Source organism: Corvus moneduloides, chromosome 6 (genome assembly GCF_009650955.1).
Source record: "Corvus moneduloides isolate bCorMon1 chromosome 6, bCorMon1.pri, whole genome shotgun sequence".
Lineage (NCBI taxonomy): Eukaryota > Metazoa > Chordata > Aves > Passeriformes > Corvidae > Corvus > Corvus moneduloides.
The window spans coordinates 35,430,718-35,453,539 of NC_045481.1; the positions used below are offsets into that span (position 1 = coordinate 35,430,718).

Below are 22,822 nucleotides of genomic sequence, written 5' to 3' on the forward strand. Positions count from 1 at the left end.
AAGGAAGCTGGGGGAGATCTTATCACTGTCTACAAACACCTGAAATGAGGCTGTAGCCAGGTGGGGGTTGGCTTCTTCTCCCAAGCAACAAGTAACAGGACAAGAGAAAATGCCCTCAACTTGCACCAGGAGAGGTTTAGATTAATTATTGGGAGAAATTTCTTCAGTGAAAGGCTGGCCAGGCATTGGAATAGGCTGCCCAGGAAAGCAGTGGAATTACCATCCCTGGAAGTGTTCAAAAAGTGTGTGGATGTGGTACTTGGGAATATGGTTTACTGGCAAACATGATGGAGGCTACGTTAATGGTTGGACTCAAAGGTCTTTTCCAACCTTAAACATGCAATGAAATTTTATCTCCTTACCCTGTAAAATAAGAATTAAAAAATACTTAAAAATAGCAAGAACTAACTTTTGAGTCTTTAAAGGGAGCAACTCTGCTCCTTTTTAATTAAAGTCTGCAGTCTGGCACGATCTCAGCAAGGAGTGGTTCACTGTATGTTAGCCATACTGCTCTCTCAGCAACACTCTCGTGTTTCAGACACTCTGCAAAATGTGTATCTGTATCGAGTCTCCCTAGGAAAGATTCTGAATACTACAGAACATCTCAGTTGTAGAGAGAACAGAACCACAGTTTGCAAGCAACTCCATTCCAGCTGTCTGTGTCCAAAAGCAGTCGGTGCTTCAGACTGTACAGTAATTAACAGAAAACAGAAGAGCCCTATTCCCAGAATTCTAACATGATTTCAAGGTAGAAGTGGTTTTTTCCAGCTTCAGTGATCTCCTGCCTTTCTACATAATTGATGATTGTCAAGCGTGACATCTGTTTTAATTCTGTAGAATGCTATCGTTCATTTGTAGGATAGGTAAAGCATAGGCAGCAGTCAAAGAAGCTTCTGCCATATTGTCCTGTCAACATGTCTTGAGCACCTTAGAGAGAGAACATATTTTAATAGATCCAGGCCCTCTTGCAGAGGGTAACAATAGTGATGCACTATGCAAACATCAATTTTTCAGGCATTTCACACCTGAACACACAATAGTAAAGATAAAGATTATAACCAGCTATTTTATTTTCCCTGCTAAAAAATACGGCAAGAGTCAAACCACCAATTTATCAGAGGGAAGATGCTCAAACTCCACTAAAAATTACCAAGCATTCAAAATCTTTTAGAAGGCCAAAAAGTCCTATGTTTAAAGCAGCATTCCAGCAATGATTCACCGGAGTCCTGGTATAAATAATTCACACACACAAAGAAAAAAAAAAGATGCCACAGAACGATAACCTATAGAAACAGAGGTACAACCTGTATCTCTGCAAAAATCACTTTCAGGATTGATTCACTCAAGGTACATGTCCTTTTCAAAAGACTGAAGAGAAGATATTTGCTTGGCTTTATCAGATACTTTTTTATATAATAGCATCTAAGACAAGAAAAAGCATATCTGAGAATTTTAAGAGAGAAGCAGTTTCAGATATGACACAAAATTGCAGAAAGCTGAGCCTTAAAACAGAGAAAACCTACTAGAGAGAGTTTTGTACAGCTAAGAAGTCCAACTGCTTACAAATACACCTAATAACTTAATAGCAGACAGTGAAACATCAGTCACTAGCAAAGGAACTGAATGCAGTTTTCTAAACTGTTCTGAATCTCTAACATCTCTGGTACAGGAAATAAGTTTGGAAGCAGAAAAGTGTTTGCAAGCAGATAGGCAAATCTCCTGTGAGCCAGCTCATGACCAGTTTTAGAACCTGGACACGAGTTGCCTCCAGGCCCTCTCTTACCCCTCTTCTCCTGCACCTAGCTCCTTGTGACAAAGTGAGCTTGGTCCCCAAGTGCGTCCCTTTTTCTTCTGGCCTCTCTTCTCTTCTTCCTCTCCTTCCTCCTTTGGAAGGACTGAGCTTCGTCCCCACGTTTTACTGCTTTCAGCAGGTGTCACTTCATAAGTGGAAAGAACAGTGGAAAATGGGAAAGAAAAACAGATACAAAAATTAAAAATAATTGGTTCCACGGCAACATAAAGAATAAAACATAGACCAGAGCAGGAATAGTAACAAAAGTGATTTTGCCATAATTCTGACCATTTATCAACACAGATCTAACAACCAAATGCCAAATAAAAGCATTACCTAATCCTTTCAAGTATAGGTAGCCTCTCCAGCTTTATTCCATCACTAGTTTTCTCTTTAGAACCACCAGTTTGAAACCAAATGCACAAGTGCAGTGCTATCCATTACAAACACTACACATTAGTTAACATGACTTTCATAATTCTAATACATGTATGTCTGCCTAATCCTGTGTTATAATGGGAACACTGTTTGCATGACAAGTGCCCCTGTTCTTATTTCCTTAAAACAGTCACTTAATACACTATAGCGATGTTTCACAGATCTACTCTGCAAATTAGTATTTTTAAAAATTAACTCGTACACCTAAGGAACATATTTTCTATAAAAACAGCAGTATTTCAAGAACATGGGCAAGTATGGTTTTGGCTCCAAAGGAGGTGATACTGCCCCCATCACCAAGACACTCCATTTGTCTCTCTAAATGCATACATACAAGGCACAAGGCAAACATTTTAGGTACTTTCCTTAACAGTCCTGTCCTAGGTATGGAATCTTGGCATCTTACCACACTGATAGACTGCACATTCCCCAAATTCAATACTACATTGAGCTCCTTACACTGTATGGCCCTGAGTCTGGGAATAATGGTAGGACTTGCAGGAGGGCTGGAGCAGCTACTGATTAAGCTTTTCCTTTTGTCCATTGTTGGAGAAGCCTGCACAGTGAATTTATGCTGAAAATCTGTTTAGAAAAAGAAAAAAAAAATAAAAGCAGAAAGACACAGTTAAAATTATCTTTTTTTTTTTTTTTTTTAATGTAAGAAAAAAAAAATTACGGTAACTTTCAAAGAGCACATGTAGATCTATGTAGAAGTGAAGTTTTACAGCTAATTGCTATTTGCCCATTGTACACACAGAATTCAGAACAAAGATGTGCACTCAGCCCTGAAAATGTATCTTCTCAGTGTATGTGTGAAACACATACACACACAGACCTTGTGTTGACTGACATGCCAAAGTACATCCCTGTATAAATCCATGCACCCTACCTTTTAGTTTATTAAGCACCACCAAAAATAGGCATTTGCAGACCAAAAGAAAGGCATAAGTAACATACAAATTTTATCATAGTTTCTCTTCTGAACAGCCAGTGTCTCCCAGAAAAAAAAGAATATAGTGCAAGTCATCATCCCTGATGTAATGACGAACACTATGTGATTTACAAACCCCACGCTTTTTGTTTTCTACAAATTTAAATGTGCACAAAGGATCTGCAGTAGAAATGCTAAGAATTCAGTATTTCTGCACATCATCTTCACTCTCAAGAGTGACTTCGTCAACACCTTACTAATATTTAACATTTCTTCCAGAAGGGTGGTATTGGAAGTCACTTGCACGTTAATAGGAGTTCATGTATGAATTAACAATCTAGGTACTGTAGTCTCACAGTTATCAATGTATTTTTGGTAATTTTTAGATTCCTACACCAAAAAAATCCAGTAGATTACAGTTTCTCCTGCAGCATTATGTAAAATATTCCCAGAGCATGAACCTCCATCATTTTCTATGTACTTCCTTTAAAAAGCTGATTATTTTGCGTATTAACATGTTAAACTGCAACCACATTTTTACAATAAACCATATACAGCCAATGACTAACAAACATGTAACATCTCAAATTTGCTTCTGGCCTTCACCTTGGGACTTTGGGCAATGCTAGCCACAAGAGCATTAAACTTAGTTTATTGATCCTGACGAGGTATGTTTTTCCCAAAGTCCATCAAATCCTTTCTAATGCGTAAGGGTCACTCGTAAGGAACTCTCAAATCTACAGGTTGCTCCCACTTCACCTGGCACAGCCTGACACAGCACCAACCTGAAGGCAAGCTGATATGATTGCCGTCCTTTAACTTGAGCCGGTTCCTCTTGAACTTCCCCATGCGTTTCTTGACCCGAGGCTTCTCCTGACACAGCTGGTGGATGATAATGTTGAGCTCCCTTTCCAGGATGTCAATCTCACGTTCTGCCAGCTCTTGTTCCCGCCTTCGTAGCAGCTCCTCATGGTTCTTTTGTTCAACAGCAGCACGAGTCAGCTCTTCTTCCCATGTGCGCAGCTCCTGCAGGGAGATAAGTAGAAACAAAAGGCTACCTTGTGACCTGTGGGTTAAGACTAACACTACCTGTTCTGAAGGTACAGCTACAATGACTTGTGCTCACAGAACTGCTAACACCATTGGTTAAAGGCTCAGCTGAGAGCCAAAAACATTCCTCAAGGACTTCAATGCTTGCCATTCAAGGCCCCTCATACCAGTATTAAAAATCAGACATAACCACCTGTGAAGCCACACCTGAAATCCTGTGTCAAATTCTAGGCTCTCCAGTACAAGACAAACATGGGCATACCGGAGCGACACTGAACTGTGCCGTAAATCAAGTCCCTCCTGATGGGAGAGAATTTACTGAAAGTCCTTGCAAGGAGTTTCAAAGAAAAGCGAGACTTTTTCTGGAGTTTCAATGCTTCCAGATAGTTGTTTATTAAGTCTTATCAGAGGAACGGAGCCACTAGTGTGACCCAGGTACAGCATAGAAGACAGAAAAGCAGGAGTGAGCTCAATTATCAAGATTTACACAGCTTTTAAAGATATTTTAACCAATAGTTACTAAAAACATATATTATTTTCACTTTCCTACCAATTATTCAGTAACACGGGCAGGAACTGCGGAATTCTCTATCCAGTCATTCCAAACTACTTTTACTGCAGAACATGGAGTAGTAGAAGAAGGAGAAGAAGGTTTAGAGAACAACAACAATCTTCCATTTTGATATTTTTTACTCTTACCTATTTACTACAAAGAGAAGCCCAAAACCTCTAAATTTTTCACCCTGCGACAATCTTACACAGTAGTCTATCACCTAATTCACACCACTGTATTTTCTAGTTGTTGTCTGATTGTTGGTAATTTTTTCCAAGGTTGGAGGTTAAAACAGTGTTGTTCAGGGGGGTAAGAACCCTTAAAAACAGGCAGAGAAATATTCTCGGCACTCTGGGTTCCTACACAGAGAGATTCCAATGAAGGGCCATGAAGGTTGATTAAGAGACTGGAGCATCTCTCCTACGAGAAAGGGCTGAGAGATAGGGGACTGTTCATCCTAGCACAGAGAAGGCTTGGGTGGAGTGAAGGGGGATCTTACCAGTGCATATAAAAACCTGAGGGAAGGGTGGCAAAAAGATAAAGCCAGGCTTCCTTCAGCAGTGCCCAGCGATAGAACAAGAGGCAATGGGCACACACTGAAACACAGGGGACACCCTGTGAACACTTTTTTACTGCATTACTGAGCACTAGCACAGGTTGCCCAGAGAGGTTGTGGAGCCTTCCTCCTTGGGGATACTCAAAAGCCATCTCGACATGGTCCTGGCAAAGATGCATATGGCAAACCTTTCAATCTATCCCTTGCTGACAAAATAAATTAACTGAAACTGTCCTTGAAATCCCAAAATCCCACTGCGCTCCTTTCCAAGGACAAAAGAATTCAGCACTCAGAGTAATTTTCTTCAGCTGGCCAATTCCAGTGCAGAAGGTAAAAACTGAAGAATTAAAGTTAAACTTCAGACAGATAATCAGACAGATTTTAGTTTAGATGTTTTTAATAATGTCATTGTTACCTGGCTCATCACTGGGGAGACTTGGCACATTTTACTCAATAGGTGAACAGCATATAAAATTATTTCTCCATTGCTAAAGAGGAATACAGTACTCAGCCTGAGAGCAGTGTAATTAGTATTGTTTGACTGTTTGTCTGTTGAAGTTTCTGGTTTTCAAAAACTGTTCCAATACAGTTATGCCATGGGACAACAGTAGCAAGGAAATGCCTATAAGCTAATTTATTTTTCCCAAAAGCTACTACAATAGGTGAATAGAAATGTTTTAAGTATTGTTATAGAAGTTGACTTCTTTCCTCTGATCCAAAGTCTTCTTTTCCTTCTCTCTGCCTCCTAAACCCAACCTCTGAGCCCAAATCAAGGTGGTTGCTTATTAAGAGTTTATTTTCAGGCAAGAGAATGTGAACTTACAAATGTATTATTACGCTAGTGATTTTGCTGCAGTTTTTCTTACCAACAACTAAAGACAGTCTCTGTAAAGACCTTAAATTAGATGCACCGAGCTGTGCTTTCTGCAAGTATGCTAGAAGAAAACTTCAGCTTTTTCACATCTCCTCTTCAAGGCTGTTGGTCACCATTCCTGTTATTCCTGCTAGCATTTTTGTTTCCTACTATTTACCCAGATGGACTTCAGTTATAGCAGTTACTGGATCCTTCCCCTGGTAGCACTCATGTTTATTAAACTCTATGCATTTTGGTTGTGCTCAAAACCTTGAAAACGCAAACCCAGCAGAACCAAAGCTGCAATGTTTACTAGAGTATATATGCTGAACCTACCCCTCCTACATCTCCTGTTAACAGCTTTCATTGGGTTTCTCAATTAAGATGGTAATAGTGAGACAGTTACCAAATGCACTAAACAATCAAGATAATTCATCACAGCAATTTGCACAGAGTATAATGGAAGCTCACTACAATATTAGAAAGAGCAGCAGCTCAGGATATGGATATTTAATTTTCTTGTGATTCTACCCTTGTGCGCATCATAACCTGTCACTGATTCACGGACTTAATACAAGCTCCAGTAAAGCACAGACAAAATTAGCTCTGGGATGCACTAAACAATAATCCCTGTTTGAACCACGAAATGGGGAAATTACAATCCAGAGAGCACAAGCAGGGAGCATTGTTCTCTACTTACCTTTTCTTTGGCTCTGAGCTGATCAAACATCTCTTGGATCTCTTGTTTCCAGTCTTCCTGCAGGGAGTGGAAGGAATCTTTGGGCATTTCAAAAAAACCAGACTCTTCTATGGCAGTAAGATGGTCTAGGATAGTGGCAAAGGAAGGTCGTGAGTGTGGGTCAGGGTTCCAGCAATCTAGAACAGAACAAAGACAAGCAACTGTCAAGGATCTCTAAGTATGGAGGTCTGAGAGGCTGGATAGTACTTTACTGATCCCCAGTGGCTAAGAGTGGCATACACACCATCTGTGTTACTCCATCTTTCCCACTGCCCACTTGCACTGACTAATGTCAAGTATGGAATTCATGCTTTCATGTTTATACAATATCCAACAGAACTTCAAATCTTGAACTACCTAATTATCTAGGTCTCTGGGTTCTATTGCAATAATATGTCAAGTAAAATACAGGCTTATTCATGGTACAGAAGGTTACATCTTACAGCATTTTTAAAAAATAACAAATAATTTCCTTAAATATTTTGCTTTAAGATGCACGTATGTGCTCACAGAGTAGAAATACTATGCAGGATTCTTGCAAACACTTATTTTATCATAGTTACACTGCAGAGTTAACAGCCATACTGCAGCAGGACGATCTCTATCAGGGTTTTTTTCTAATGCCAAACTCTAATACTAAGCTGAGTCATTATGAATCTTTTCTCAGAATAGAAAACCTCTCCTGCAAAGCAAACTGGGCATAACTTGACTGAAAATAAGAGATTTAAGTAAATAATGACATCAAATAGTGCATTTAGAGTTTTCCTGTTTTTACAGGTCCTTTTTTACTATTTGAGAGAAAATTAATCAGACTTTTTTCTTTTGCTTTTAGGCAAAACCACAGATAAACAAGTTTATTTCATTTACAATCTAATGCAATTACTTAGCCAGTTACAGAGCTCTAAAAACACAGAACTGAAGGTAGCCATCTTACCACATAAGGCAACTCAATGAGCAACAGTACAAAAGGAAATGTTTTACAGCGAAGGGAACTGAACATTGAAAACAGAAGCAGAAAATAATACAAAGTAACCCCTCAAGCTACAAACAATCCCCCAAACCATTATGTCAATATGTTTGATTTAACAACACTTTTGAATAGGAAATTCACACTCATTCAGTCCTCCCTCCTACTTCCCCCTCATTTCTACTCCAGCAGATAACATCACTTTCTCATTCTATGTTGTCCTGTACCTACGCTTACACAGGCTCCTGTTCAACAAGTGTCCTTACTCTCTTTTGTACTGCTAGGTGCCTGCATGCCAAAACTCCAGAGCAACCAAAGAGAAAAACTTAACATTCACATGTATTTGTAAGGAGCACACCTTTTCTGTATGAATGGAAGTAACTAACACATGAGTCTCTCTCATCATACAGCACTGCTCTGCATGGTCACTGGATTTACAAGACACACATTACTGCAGCACAAGACAAGAGTTATAAAAGCGTTCTAAAAGTTTTCTAGACCTTGAAGTCAGAAAAAAGGGAACATTCTTAAAATATTTGGTGATGTCCTAAAAGACATTCATTCATCAGTTTTGTGAACTGAAGTACGCCAAGGGGCAGCTGTAATTAAAAATAAATATCACTTCACAAAACCTGTGCAACAGCCAAGGCTTGGCTCTGCAGGTCTTTCCTTCGATTTTAGCGTTACTGAGATTTTGCATTTGGGAGCTTTGTTTTCAAAACTGTGGGTATCAAGCTGGAATGCATTTGTGTTTATAGCTTTCAATTTGCTTCTTTAGAGAACTGAGGATGTTAAAGAGTGCTCTGACGATCCCCTGCTGCTGGCCAATTAGTAGCAATGGGTGTTAAAGCCGGACTGTCAGTGCCATAATCCCTGTCTCTTTACCTCAGGTTTTAAGCATGGCAAAGCAAACATGACCCAAAGTACAACAAAATGCTGCAACCAGCCAAATGCATGAATGAGTGAACAGGATAACTAGCAGGTGGCCCGTGGCTTTTATTTTCCCAGGCCTAGATCAGCCATTATTTGCACTAATGAGGACAGTTGTAGCATATAACTCTTTTCTGTGAAAAGCAAAAGTTCAGCTTTGTTGTCTCAGTGAAGACCACCATGGCAGTAATTCAAAAGTAAAAGCAGCATTAGGGAAACGAGAGTTCACCCGAGATGGGAAACAGCCTTTTGAAAGACAGTTTTGGTGAAGGGGCAGAAAGTAATTGGGTTTTTTTGTTCTCGCCTTCGCCCTGCACATGGAGAAGCCAAGTGTTCCAAAGCCACGTGGGTGCTCAACCCTGTGCTGCTGGGTTCAAGCCCTGGCCATATGCCTCTACATAACTTTCCCAATAGAGGGCATTATTTTTAAATACTCACTCATAGTTAAGAAATCCAGAGTCCTTGCTTTAGGGAAGCATGTCAAAATAAACTACCTGAGCATAACGCTGAGCTGGTAGTTCCATCAACTCTCTCAGGTGCAGTTTCTCACTTTACACTGCCTCCAAGCTACTCTACCTGCAACTGTACTGCTGTTTACTATCCAGTAGGATGTTTCTTTTTTAGCAGAACATACATGAAATTTTTTACTTTACCTTGACTGAAGCCTGTAACCTAAAGAAGAGACCAGAGAAATGCAAAAGTATTCCAAAAACAGGGAAATCCATCAGAAACATTTTTTTCATGACTCATACCCCTTTCCTGAGGCTGAAAGCACCACCAGAGGCCACAGAGTATCAGTTCTATGTTGAGACTCATTCTTTGCTCACCAAGACTATAAACCAAGTTTGATTTCTCTTTACCTCTGTTTTCCTTTCTGCCAGATAGGTATAAAAATGTTTATATAAACACTTGGAAATCCTTGGGAAGAGGGACACTGACAAAAGTACTGAAGGTAAGGAAGAGAGAGAGGGCAGGAGAGAGGGAGGGAGAAACAACTGAAGCTCAGGACACACGAAAGTAGTTGCAATGGCCAGAAGACCAGGTCACATAAGCACACCTGAAAGCTACCTCATAGAATCCTTTTTAATAACCACAGTAGCTCTGATGACTGACTCCTATACTTCTTTCAGATTTTCTCCTATATTTCTGTAGCCCTCCTTGGGCACTAACTACCTCCACAGGCAAAGCAGGAAATCACATCAATCTGACTGAAAATATGGGTTGTTTTGGAACGGCAAAGCCACATTTAAACCGTCTCCCTGAAGTATCAGTAGGATAAAGTTTTGTTTCAAACCAATCTGACATTACCTAGCAAGATGTTCGACCTATGAATTTGAAAATAAGTTAAAGCCTTCAAACTAGACCAAAGTAAGTGAAGTTTTGGTGTTGGTGCATCTTAACTACTAGAAAACAAGCTAAGTGATGACAGCAATAGCCCCCATTTTCCTATAAAGCCAGTTGATAAAAAAATCGCTTCCACTACTCTGGTAGTAGAGTGGCTGTCACAGCACACTACCCAGCCAGGCCTGGCTCCCATAATAACCTGCAGCATTGAATAAAGCCACTGGAGAAATCTGTGCTCTTAGGTAACAAAACCAACACAAAGAGACCATGCTCAACAGCACTCTAGAAACAGCACAAACCACACTCACGCCACAGGTGGCTTACCTTCCATGAGTTTGGCAAAAGGCTCAGGACATGTGGAAGGGATTGGAAGGGCAAGCTTATTCATGGCAACACCATATGCTACTGCAAGACCATCAATTCCTCGGAATGGTACCTCTCCCGTTAGCAGTTCCCAAAGCAGCACACCATAACTAGCGGGAAGGAAACAAAAAAGAGAACAGGTGTTTGACTTTAACACAGTCTTTGTTAAGCAACAAGATACCTGAATCTGTGAGTTTGGTACCCTAAAGAAACTGCAGTTTTCAGAACAAGCTTATCATGACTGCCAAGCTGGTGATCTGCCTTATTTTGCCTGCTTTTTTTAGTAAGTCTGAAATAAGATGACATTTTCACCTTTTAGGCAAAAATAATTTCCTCTCTGAAAACTGGGAATAATCTGAAAACCGTAAATCTTCCAATTTAGCTTCAAAACAGAAGCTCTGAAAACACCCAAAAATATGAAGAAGGCTTGTTTGGCAGTTTGTGATTTCTAAAAATAAGTCAAAAATACTTCTTCAGAATTAAGCTGTTCTTAAGATGTTCTACAAAATACTACCTACGAAGTTATGGAAATAGTTCCAGGAGTGTTCTCCCCCAAAGTATATAAGGAAAAACATAACCTCAGAATATTTTTTCTGCTTCTAGGAAACCCAAAACAGAAACTGCTCCTTCATACTCAGTGACCTGACAGTTTTTTCTTCCATTGATCTCTTACTTTCCTCTGAACCCATTTACCATCCACTATATTTTGAGGTAGTGAACTCCACAAATTTAATGATGCATTGCCAAAAAATACTTTCATGTATGTGTTTTGAGCTTGTCACTTGGTAATTTCATTGGCTTCCCTGTAGTTCTTTCAATACAGGAAAGAGTAAACATATGTTCCCTATTAGCTCCTTCTATTGCCATCCATGATTTCACAGGCTCCTACACATCCTGCCTAAATCATCTTCTTTCCAGACCCCCAAGTCCTAATATAGATAAGTCCTAATCTAGTTACTATCCTGAACACAAGGCATTTTATATCTTTCATTAACCTTGACATCTTCTGTTAGAATGAGCAAAATCACGAAGTTTTAAAGATATGGGGAGAGGCACAAGCAGTATTGCTTCTTTTCTTTCTTTCCTATTAAATTTTCATTTGCCAGTTGCCTCACTCTTTATAAAATGAGCTAAGTTATGCATAGTAGCTCCAATGTGTTTTTACTGAACCACAATAGTGAAATTTAGAGCCCATATGAAATTCTCCCATGGGTACTACTTTGTATTTATTACCACTACCACCTATTTTATCGTTCATTATAGTAAAACTTTTCCTCATCTCTCTGCAGTAGATTAATCTTTCTTATCCTGAATAACCTGGTTATCATCAACCATGCTACCTAACAATTTATTGTTTTTTTCAAATCACTTATGATTGTGTTGAACACAGAATTCCCCACCAAGAAAACTAATTTATTCCTCTAGTAATTAAGAACTGATTAAATGACAAGAAAAATACTTGCAATCCTTTCTCACATCAATTTACTTTATTTAAAAGCTTATGATGAAAGATTTTGCTTAAAGTCTTTATAAATCCAAATATAGTATAAGCAATCTCGCCACTTATCCACAGTCAGTATCTCCTTCAAGCATTTTCACTTTTCACAAGGTATTACATTTTCTTCTACAAAAGCTGACTCTTCCCCAGCTGTGCTCACATGTCCACCAGCTCCCTACTCTTTAGGGCTGCTTCTACCATTTAGAAGAACTCAAAATCACACTTGCTAATCCTCAGGAAGCTCTTTTAAGACCTGCCACCATGCCTGCTGCCTTCCATTTCTCTGGTACTATAGCAGCTTTAAGCAACAGATTACACAGCACAGACATTAACTCAGCTGACTCTCATGTTCTTGTAGAAATCTTGGGTGTTACTGCAAATCTCAGGAAATGTTACTGCTCATTTTATCAGTCAGTTTTAACACCTGTGTGAACTTTACTTCAGTAACATATGTCCTCCAGGCTTGACTCCCTTAAAGAGAAACTTTCAGCTTAAAATGCCTCTCTTTGCTCTATTCTAGCAGACACAAGTCACTGATGTTTTTTTCTAGTATAGCCTCATCTTCTTTGCACTCTTACATTTTGCTCTCCTCTGGACTGTATGTTCTCCTGCAGGGTTCTCACCTGTGCTGCATTTGAAAGCAAGTGATTCAGTTTTTAAGAAGATTTTCCTCAAAACCCTTTTATCTTCTTTGTTTTATGTTCAACTTGCCAGAGCTCAAGTCCATGCATAATTTTCCTCATTTGGATACAGATTGAGCTTTTAAAAATATGTCTTTCAGTAGTCTTTTTCACATTGTCTTTTTCATTCTTCTAAAGGCTTTCCCATACATTCACTCAGAACTTAAACAGTGTCCTTAAAAGATATCCATGTTGCGTGTTCCCCTTTTGTTGTTTTTACACAAAATTCCCAAGGTCAGTAATGTTGAGATTAAACACTACTGTAACGGATTAATTTTTCTTAATTGTGCTTGCAAAGATATAAAATCTAAGTTACATATATTTAGACCATGTCATACTATACAACCTTGAAGGCCTCCTAAGCACACTTGAAGATGGAATGAAAAATTGCTTCTCTTCCTACAAGCTCCTTAAATAGCTGCTCCATGAAACAGTCTGAAGCTAAAATATTAAGCTTTTCTTGTTTGAAATCAATCGTTTCCCTATCCTTTTGGGAGTACATTATCACAACTTGTACTCTTGCAATCTCCCTTCCACTACACCTTTAACATTCACTGTAACTGCTGCTAACCTTAGATGGACATCCTTAACAGCACTTTTCCCACTTAGATACTGGATTTTAGTCACTAAAGATCCAACCTTTGCTGCTAACACAGCTATTTTACTTTATTAAGCAGAATATAATATTTTTTGACCTACACGATCTTTTGCTTTTTTCCTATGTAATTCATACTCTTGATATTATAATTTATTATTTCTTACTGTCTCAAGAGCATTATTTGAAAAAAAATAAATTAAGAGTCTAAGGAGTTCCCATTTTCTTTTTGGCCTTCTAGGATTTATAAAACACTCAAAGAAAATGAAAACTGGGCTGAATGTATATTTGAACTGTCTAAATCTGATTGATCATTCGTGTTACTCTTCAGTTTGGATATGACTGTTGATAGCAAAAGGTAGTAAAATCTACCAAAGAGTTGTATTATTACTTTAACACTAGTACTGGATAAATCACTACTGATGTGCTCAAAGCACTTCTTCTGCAGGGTAATTTTTAAAGGAAAAAGGAATAGACAGATTGGTGTTTCTTCTAATGTGACACTAGAAGTGTATGTTGCAGGAAAGGTCATTTTGCTTCTGACGAAGCTCAATGCCACCACACCTACAGCTCATTGCTGAGAATACTGCTTCCACAGAACTAGGGAATACTGCTTTGTGGCACTTGAACAATAATCCCAAGTGAATAAACACCAAGAGAGGTGCTGAACACAGTGTTTTATATTAACTCTCAAGCAGAAGACTGGCAAGTACAAAGGAAAAAGCCAGAGCCAGAAGACTTCTACAAAAAAAAAAAGGCATAGAAAGAAAGAAACAAGGGCCTCTACTCATTCTCAGTGAGGAGAAAGAAGAAGTGATCAAGTTCATTTATTTTTCCAGCACCTAGTAGTAATTTTTGGACTTCAATTACGAAATGAACCATGTGACACAACCCATGCATCCCAGTCAACTGACACTTGTGTGAATAATTAACCATCTTTCAGTGATCCAGTAATCCCTTAAGCCATTTAACATCAGGTTCAATCCTACACACTGGATTTTCAGGGTGAGGGAGGCTGGAGGTCTGCAGGATTTCACATGTGATTTTGCCACCTCCCTTGTTAGTCTATGAACTTTTAAAAAACAACTATTTTTTTTCTCACTGGTACTGTTCCATGGCATTTGTGCCATAAGCTTCTCTTATCCATTTCTCCAGGTTCAACACTTACCATGAGGAAGGAATTATCAGCCCAACAAGGAGATCCCAGTTCCAAGAGAAAATAGAACATTACCTTTGTTAAGAAAAAAACCAACCCAAACTTTATCACATTTTTATGGCTATTAACAGCTGGCATTTTGCATGTTAATGAACTGGCAGCTCCAGAGATGACCTCTCCTGCCCATTTCACATCAATCAGTTGCATGTGCTTCTCCTAGGTGAGTTTCTGCTAATATTGCTAGTCAGCACTTATCTGCCAGGTACTAAAGTCTTGCCAGTGCTTCATTACACACAGAAGACTACAGAAGCCTACAAGTGGTCAGTTGTGGATGGAAGTGCTTGACCAACACCTGATTAAAACAAAATATTCTAATGACTGAAGTTTCTACACCCAGCACTGAATGCCTGAAATGTCCTGATCTGCTAATCTGATGGTTTTAGCTAGAGCTGGTATTCCATTCCTAAACGGAAATTAAATTCTCAATTATTTCACTGGTCTCAGAGTAGATGTAACTTAAAAACATCTAAATTGAGGAACATAGAGAACTCAGATGAAGGTTGTATGGTGCCTTTATATTCCAGATACCAATAGTACTGACAATATGACTATCTTTCAAGCAGCACAAGTAAAAAATGAAGTGTGTAACAAACAAGAAATATATTTAAACAGTCAAATGACAGGAAAATTTTATTTATATGCCTACTAACATTAGCTTACAGTACAGTACTGAATAAGCTGCAACATCCATGCTTCGACTTTACCCCTGTAAATCCAAAGCAAATACAAACACATAAACAGATTTACAGGAACTGACTTACTGAAATAAAACTGTAGTTTTGTTGTCCTCTGTGCAATATAAGCACAAAGTTCCTACGGTATATCTAGAGCTTGTGGGTATGGCACAGTAAAATTCACAGCAACAAGTTTTCACTAGCAAGATTTACTAAGTACTGGTACTATGAACAAGCTTCACAGTGGCCCAGACCCTGGTGACAAATACCATGTGTGGCCATTCCTCACTCTTTTTAAGTTCTTTGCCAACCCTACTCTAGAGTAAACAGCTAGAGCTTTTTAAATGGAGCTTGAAACATGTTTTGAAAAGATGAAGCAGCAGTTAGTTATAATAAGACTGACTCAGGAAATTTCAGTCCTAGCATGCATCTTTTTCAGCATCTTCTTCACCTGTTGGTGCAGCAAGAACACAAGGAGAACAAGATTCTTGTTCAAAGGCTGGGCAACAGTTCAGCCAGCAGTATTATTCTAATAAGCTTTAAAGAAAAGGTGTTGAAATAAAAGGGTTTGTGAACATTAGAGACAGTTCTGTTGATGGTGCATAGACTAACTGGAAGGTTGTCAGGCAAAAAAAAAACCCTATGACTCCAGTGATTAACCAAGTGGTTGAACTGGACAAGAGGAGGGGCAAGTCTAATATGATAAAAAAGTTCATCCTGTTAAGAATTTCAGGTTGCATCCTTGGGTGGGGACAGGATTTATTATACAATACTATGACTGCTTTTGTAAAATCTAGGGCTTAGAATCATTGACAGACCAGTAGTGATTGCACTGGCAAGCATTTTTCCTCTGCATACATGTTCTTTGCAGTTTGTTTAACTACAAATAAAGAGGTTTTAGCCGCCAAAAAGAAAAGGCTTATTCAGAGACAGTACATAAGTTGTCTTAATGGTGATGACTCTCTGTTTAAGGGAGAGTATTATGAGGAACTCAACGTGTTTTCAAGAGAAGACTGGTAACTAACAAGAGAAAGTGATGAAGGAATCTCAAAAGTAGAAATAAAGTCTTCTGAAAAACAAACAAATAATTTAAGTTATTTAGAGTCCTTAAATCCTGAAGTGATTCACAGTCCTTAAGTCAATGACTTTTGCATAGGTATAGAAGGCACTTGTGCTACCTTCATGAAAATCACCAACTGACTGAATAATTCTTAACTTTTAAAAAATGAATTCATACTGGTACAGAACATCTACTGATCTGTTCACAGCATGCCTGGGTTAGTAAAGTTACAGTAGAACTGTTCCCCCTTTCCCTAAGGTTACCCTTAAAGGCCCTTCCTAGCACTGTTTCAGAGAACAGCAAGTCTAGATTTTAGCTTGACAAGCTGTGTACAAACCAGTACTATCATCACGTGCACAGAAAAGGTGCACATCCTTATGATTTTCATTTCTGCCAGACTTCATTCCAAATAAAAGCCTGGTTCTTGCTCATTTTGTCTCAGATTAACTACAGAGGCTACCACACTTAATTACAGAGTCAGAATATTATCCACACCATCAGTGCGCAAAATACAAGTTCACAGACTTATCACAAGGCAACACATTATCTATTCAGCAAAACTGGACAAGGAAAATTAAAATCCCCACACCAAATATCTGCCCTAACAGCCAGACAAGCCTACCATCTGGGCTATTTCTTTATCCTGACAGGTTTTACAGCATGCACTCACTTGTGCAGGAGCATTAGTGGCCAGCGAGAGAATCTTACTACTCTAAAGACAAAGACCCTGACATTTCAACACCTTTTTCTCCACAGGAAAAACAAAATTCTCTCTATTTCATCTGTTTCAGATGCTCAGTACTAATTCTAAGTCATCCAGCATCCAGAAAAGTCGCCGTCCTAGAGCTATTTACTGAATTCTATATTTACCAATCCACTTAATCATGGTATTCGAAGTCAGTTTCTGGAAGGATACGGGCCAACCCTTACACTCCTCCCCACCAAATTACCTCATTCACAAAAATCCCCGTGCATGAATGAAAAAGGCAATACATACATGCAAGTTATTATTTATGGATTACATACTCAGATGGACCCAGATATGAGATCTACCATCTCTTTCACATATCTACTAGGTGAAAGATTAGAAGGGTAGAAATAATTAATAAAATTATTATTAAAGCGAAAAATATAGTATTTGGATTGAAACAGGATGAGGAATTCAATTAAGTACAGTGTACACATACATCAGTGACAGACTGCTACCAAATCAAAATATCTCAAAATTATCTTGTTGGTAAAACAGTAAAAAAAATAAAGTACTTCTCAGATTGTATTATGGCCTTTGATTATGTCAACCAATAGCCAAATAAGCACAAAAAGTTTAGTTTAGATAAAGCAGAGGGGATTTGGATTATGAATCCCAGAATAATCTGAATGAAAATTTACAGAACAACAAAAGTTAGGAGGCATGCAGTAGCTGGTCCACCACTTACTTTCTACAGTAACAGTAAGTCTGAGATAAGTCTGACAGATGGAAAGCTGGTAGATAAAGTGTTCTTAAGACCTGAATTTTAATATTTGGTTGACCATTACTCATTCTGACACATAAGAGGTTTCCTGGAAGGTCTAGTTACTCTTTAGCATCCAATCACTTAACGCCAAATCAATACCTCCAAACATCGCTGCCTTTGGAGAACATGGAAGAGCGGATGACCTCAGGAGCCATCCAGGCATATGTCCCAGCTGCGCTCATTTTGGTAGTTTTATGCCATTCCCTGGCCAAGCCGAAATCCGTGATCTTCAACATCTTGTTGCTCAGATCTCCATTTTCCACCTTTTCGAGTATCAGTACTGGAGAAAAGGGAGGGGGGGAATAAAAGGTATGCAGAGTAAAGCTAGTATTTATGAAAAAAAGATTCTCCTGGAGAATCCCCAAATTTCAAGATTTTCCCTGACTTTTCATTATTCAAACATACCATACCCTGTTACAAGTTATTTCAGGCTGATCCCTTCATCTGACAACTGAACAGTTCTCCAGCAAATAACTTCAAATTTAACCAAAGTACCAAGCCCCACAGAACAAATACGTAATAAGATAATTATTTAATATAGTGCCTAGTGTCATTCTGTATAATAATGCTCTGCTAAGAGGAAGTGAACCACTGTAACTTCTAGAAATCCAGATAAGGGAAGACATTTCCTAATTAATCCTCTCTCAGCAAGCCAGTAATAGCATCTTTTTCTTGAACTGCTTAGAGGACTTTTTTTTTTTTAAATCCGGATACACACACACAGGCAGGATATACCCTTAATGTAAATGTGTTAGGAGTAGAAGCTCTATGCACAAATTTCTTTTAAGTGACTACTAAAAAACATATTTATGATCAGTAATAACATGCCCAATTCCAGAATTCATATACGGAATTCCCCACGGAATCCCTCCCCCATCATTATTAAACTACTTTTTTCTGCTCTGTTTCAGTGGCAAAGGAGTCCATACCCAAGAACTTTAAAAACACCTTGAGGCAGAACTCAAGAATGTTGTGATATAAGACATTTTCCTCTGTAGCCGGGAAGTTGTACTGTTACACCACCGAGTGTAAACCAGAGCCCACAAGTATCCACTCTGCTTTAGCAGCATCTCATTATCCTCTTTATCTTAGTGCAAAGTGACCAAACTTTGCACTAAGCAATGTAACAAAGCAACAGAATATGAGGGCACTAAACTTCCATAACTAATGTAACCATAAGACCCCGAAATTATTTTCAGCCACTTTGTAAAGCACCGTGAAGAAAAAAGTATTTGTATTACTATTATTCTAAAGACTTCACATCAAAAATCATCAAGCCAGTCACACACCATCATTATGCAGCTACTCCGTTTTTAATGTCATTACAGACACTACAGACAGAGGTTCTTGGAAAACATGAGAATGTTTTTTCCATTTTCTATGGATACATCAATTGCAAAAAAACCAAACTGAACCAAAAAAACCCCATAACCAAACAATTGTGGATCATAAAAAAAAAAAAAAAAACCACTATGAAAGGCAAACATGCTGCAAAAATTACAGAACATATAAAAATCATCTTCAGGACCATTTTCAGCAGTCCATGAAAAGACTCAAATGTCAGCCTCAAGCTAACACAGCTTTTTTTTTTCTTTTTTTTTTTTTTTTTGGGTGGGGGGAGTATCATTCCTTCCAATAATCAAAATGGGGTTTCTTACCAAATAAAAAATAAGTGTTATTTGAATCCTTCTACATAATAAGTAACACACATTTACAATGTTTAAAAACTGCTTTTAGTTTAGTAATAACGTTAAAGAAATTGTTCTTTGAAAATTTAAAAAAGTCAGTTACCCTTTTACAAGGCTTCAGAATTCACAAAATACTACTCCAAATATTTTTGTGGGACAACTTAAGGTGTGAAGAAACTACACCTGTGGTTAAGCTCCTGGTTCTTGCTTCTTTTGCAAAATTTCTTCTAACATGCTCCATTTCCAAATTACAGAGAAAAGAGATTGAGGCCTAGAGTTACTGTTCTCTTCATTTTGGCAAAAGCATGCGCATTTTTAGAGCAATACTTCAGTGCACAACAGAGCCACCACAAGAAACCAAGGTACAGAAGGTGCCTTCCTTGGGCCTTTTCTTCAAGTAAGTCTAACTTTTCTACTTCTTTCTAGCAGATGAAGAAGTGCTAAAAGAAATTGCTAGCAAGTCACTCATTGATTGCAAAGTGAAAAGCTTCCTAGAACATACATAGTGCTTCTTTTTCTAGCTTGTATCCATTCTGCCTAAAGAACTGGCAGAATAACAAAATCTAATTTTAAATTTAAATGCAGTAATATAGAGATGTACAGTGATGTTGTGAAGTTAAAGTAAAACTTTGAGACAAGAAAGTATGGGGTTGGGGGGGGTTGGGGGTTTTTTTGCTTCCCTCCATAATCACAATGAGGAACAAACAAATTTACTGTTCACAGATCATATTCTGTCTGAATGAGCTCAACAGCAGGACAGAGCACCATATATCACATACTTTGTACATACCTTACAGGTAAGGGGTTATTTAAATCTAATTACCTTGATTTGTATTAAGTTCTAACAAAATAATTAGTACTTACATAGGCATTTTGTATCCAGAACTTGTTCTTTACTCAGATGCAGGGTAGTAAGAAAAATTACCATGACAGAAGATCACAGAGAAGGGCAACAAAAGAGACTGATTTATTGCAAGTCCTTGATTCCTTATTTACATCCTTGGCTCCTTTTCTATTTACTTGTAATAATTGCTTGGGATAGTAATCTTGCAATCCAAATTTTTCAAAATTAGTTTTAAGAATGGTAAGTCTTTCCAGCATCTGTTACAGTTCCCTTTATTATATTATTCAGTATCAACAGGCTCACTTGTAACTGCCAGGAGTCTCCCTCGCCCATCTGTCAGATTTTCAAACCAAAAACCTTGACTCGCCCCTCTTGTGTTTGCTTGAATTTCAATGAAGAATAGGTGAAATATGAATTCATTTCAGTTTCCTCTTTAAAAAAAAAAATCTCTTTTGCAGAGAACACACAGAAGGTTGCTAGGACACTGCAAATGCATTTTGCTTATGCTAATCAACATGGTCTCATTTGCTTCTGAGTTTTACCTACAATCAGTTATTACACCCTGTTTAGTATTCTCAGTGCAAGTCCTCTCTTGCAAGTACTACTTCTGCACTCGTATTAGTCTATAACAAAACAAACAAGACACATGAAACACAAACAAGCAACATACTCCCTATACTTACAGAGTTAATGTACCTTTCCCTCTTTTAACAGATTTGAGACTGAGCTAACACTAGCCAGACAATCAACATCTGGCCCAACTGTATTGAGTCTGCATGGCCAGGTTTTGGTATTGGGAGGGCCGGAAGATGCTAGAAGCTTTCCCGATGTCCAGCAGAGCCAATCCCTGGTGGCTCCAAGATGGATGTGCTGCTGGCCAAGGGTGGGCCAATCAGAAGTGATGGTAATACCTTTGTGACAACATATATCAGAAGAATAAAAAAAACCCAAACAGTTATCATGCAGAATGTAATTGCATCAAGAGAAGAGTGAAGTGAGAGTGAGAGGAACAACTCTGGAGACACCAACGTCAGTGCAGAAGGAAGGGGAAGAGGTGCTCCAGGCACTAGAGCCGAGCTTTCTCTGCAGTCCATGGTGCAGACCATGGTGAAGCAGCGGTGCCCCTGCGGCCCAGGGAGGACCACACAGATGCAGAGATCCACCTACAGCCCACGGAGGAGACCCACACCGGAGCAGGTGGATGCCTGAGAGAAGGCTGTGACCCTGTGAGAAGCTCACACAGAACAGGCTCCTGGCAGGGACCTGCAGACCTGTGGAGAGGTTTCCTGGCAAGACTTGGGACCACATGGCGGACCAATGTTGGAGCAGGCTGTGCCTGAAGGACTGCACCCCATGAGGGAAGAGTGCAGGAAGAGTGACCCATGTTGCGGTAGTTTGTTGAGTTTGTTGCCCATGAGATAGATTTATGCTGGGGAAGTCCATGGAGAAGCGTCTCCCATGGGAGGGACCCCACACCAGAGCAGGGGAAGGACTCCTCTCCCCAAGCAGCAGCAGGAACAACGTGTGATGAACTACCACAACCCCCATTCCCTGTCTCCTTGCACTGGTGGGGGAAGGAAATAGAGCTGGGAAGGAGGGAAGGTGTCTTTTTCAAGATCTTTTACTTCTCATTATCCTGCCCTGATTTTTTTGTTAACAAATTAAATTAATGTCTCTAATTCAAGTCTGGTTTTGCCTGTGATGGTATTTGATGAGTGATCCCTCCTGGTCCTTATTGCAACTCATGAACCCTTTATTATATTTTCTCTCCCCTGTGCAGGTGCAGAGGGGAGTGACAGAGGGACTTTGGTGGGTTGCTGGAATCCAGCCAGGGTCAACCTACTACACTAACAAACAAGTTCAGGCACAAATATAAAGCACTTAAGCCAAAACACAGCTAATATATCAAGGAAGTAAATCTCATTCTTGTCTGCTGATTTTAAAGATCTGCCCATGATACAGAGGTTTAAAACAGGTAGAAAATTTAATAGAAAATCTTTCACATTCCCAGCCTTCAAAAGAGAGACTGTTTGGCAGGAGAGACACTGAACCTAGTCTGCAAGCAACCAAGGAAGAACAAGATCCAAACCAGCAGGAATATGAAGAATGTGTCAGCTTTTTAGGGGTGGATTAGCCTTTCCCTGTTTCAGCAAGGCCCATGTAAAAAATCTCTTCCTGTCTGCATGCACAGAGCCAGCCAAATTGTAGATGAAGGTCTGCTATGTACTACTGCTCCTCTTTTTCCTCTGTAGCACAGGCTAAAAGCTGATCTCAAGTAGCATGGTAGGAGCCAACCAGCAGTGTGCAAAGGGGACTGGTGAAGCAAATCAGATATTGCAAACACATTCAGACAGCTTTCAGCATCCAAATGCTGCAGATAAACAACTTAATATAGCAAATCACCATGCTCTTTGCATACTGCAAGTGCAAAGGAAAGCACAGTGGCTTAAAGTAACATTAAAATGGTTAGCAACCTTCAGTGAAGCATACCATGCATGCATGTCCTTACAGGAGTAAAAATCCATTTGTGCTCACAT

General features: G+C 39.0%; 1 protein-coding gene and 1 long non-coding RNA gene across 3 annotated transcripts in view; one reads left to right on the forward strand and one right to left on the reverse strand.

Moving 5' to 3' along the window:
- MAP3K9 (mitogen-activated protein kinase kinase kinase 9) overlaps positions 1–22,822 on the reverse strand; it is a 63,079-nt gene that overhangs the window by 17,273 nt on the left and 22,984 nt on the right. The window contains exons 3-8 of one of the 2 annotated variants that reach the window (XM_032113065.1): positions 17,853–18,033; positions 10,478–10,626; positions 6,874–7,049; positions 3,947–4,187; positions 2,690–2,812; positions 1,784–1,937 (exon numbers count right to left, since the gene is read on the reverse strand). In XM_032113065.1, the coding sequence (XP_031968956.1) occupies positions 1,784–1,937; positions 2,690–2,812; positions 3,947–4,187; positions 6,874–7,049; positions 10,478–10,626; positions 17,853–18,033 (1,024 nt within the window). The remainder of the gene's footprint in view (positions 1–1,783; positions 1,938–2,689; positions 2,813–3,946; positions 4,188–6,873; positions 7,050–10,477; positions 10,627–17,852; positions 18,034–22,822) is intronic. The other variant, XM_032113066.1, reaches the window with a different exon arrangement.
- LOC116445905 lies at positions 19,200–21,802 on the forward strand. The gene is made up of 3 exons (XR_004240938.1): positions 19,200–19,838; positions 20,165–20,238; positions 21,000–21,802. It is a non-coding gene; the product is annotated as an uncharacterized LOC116445905 (long non-coding RNA).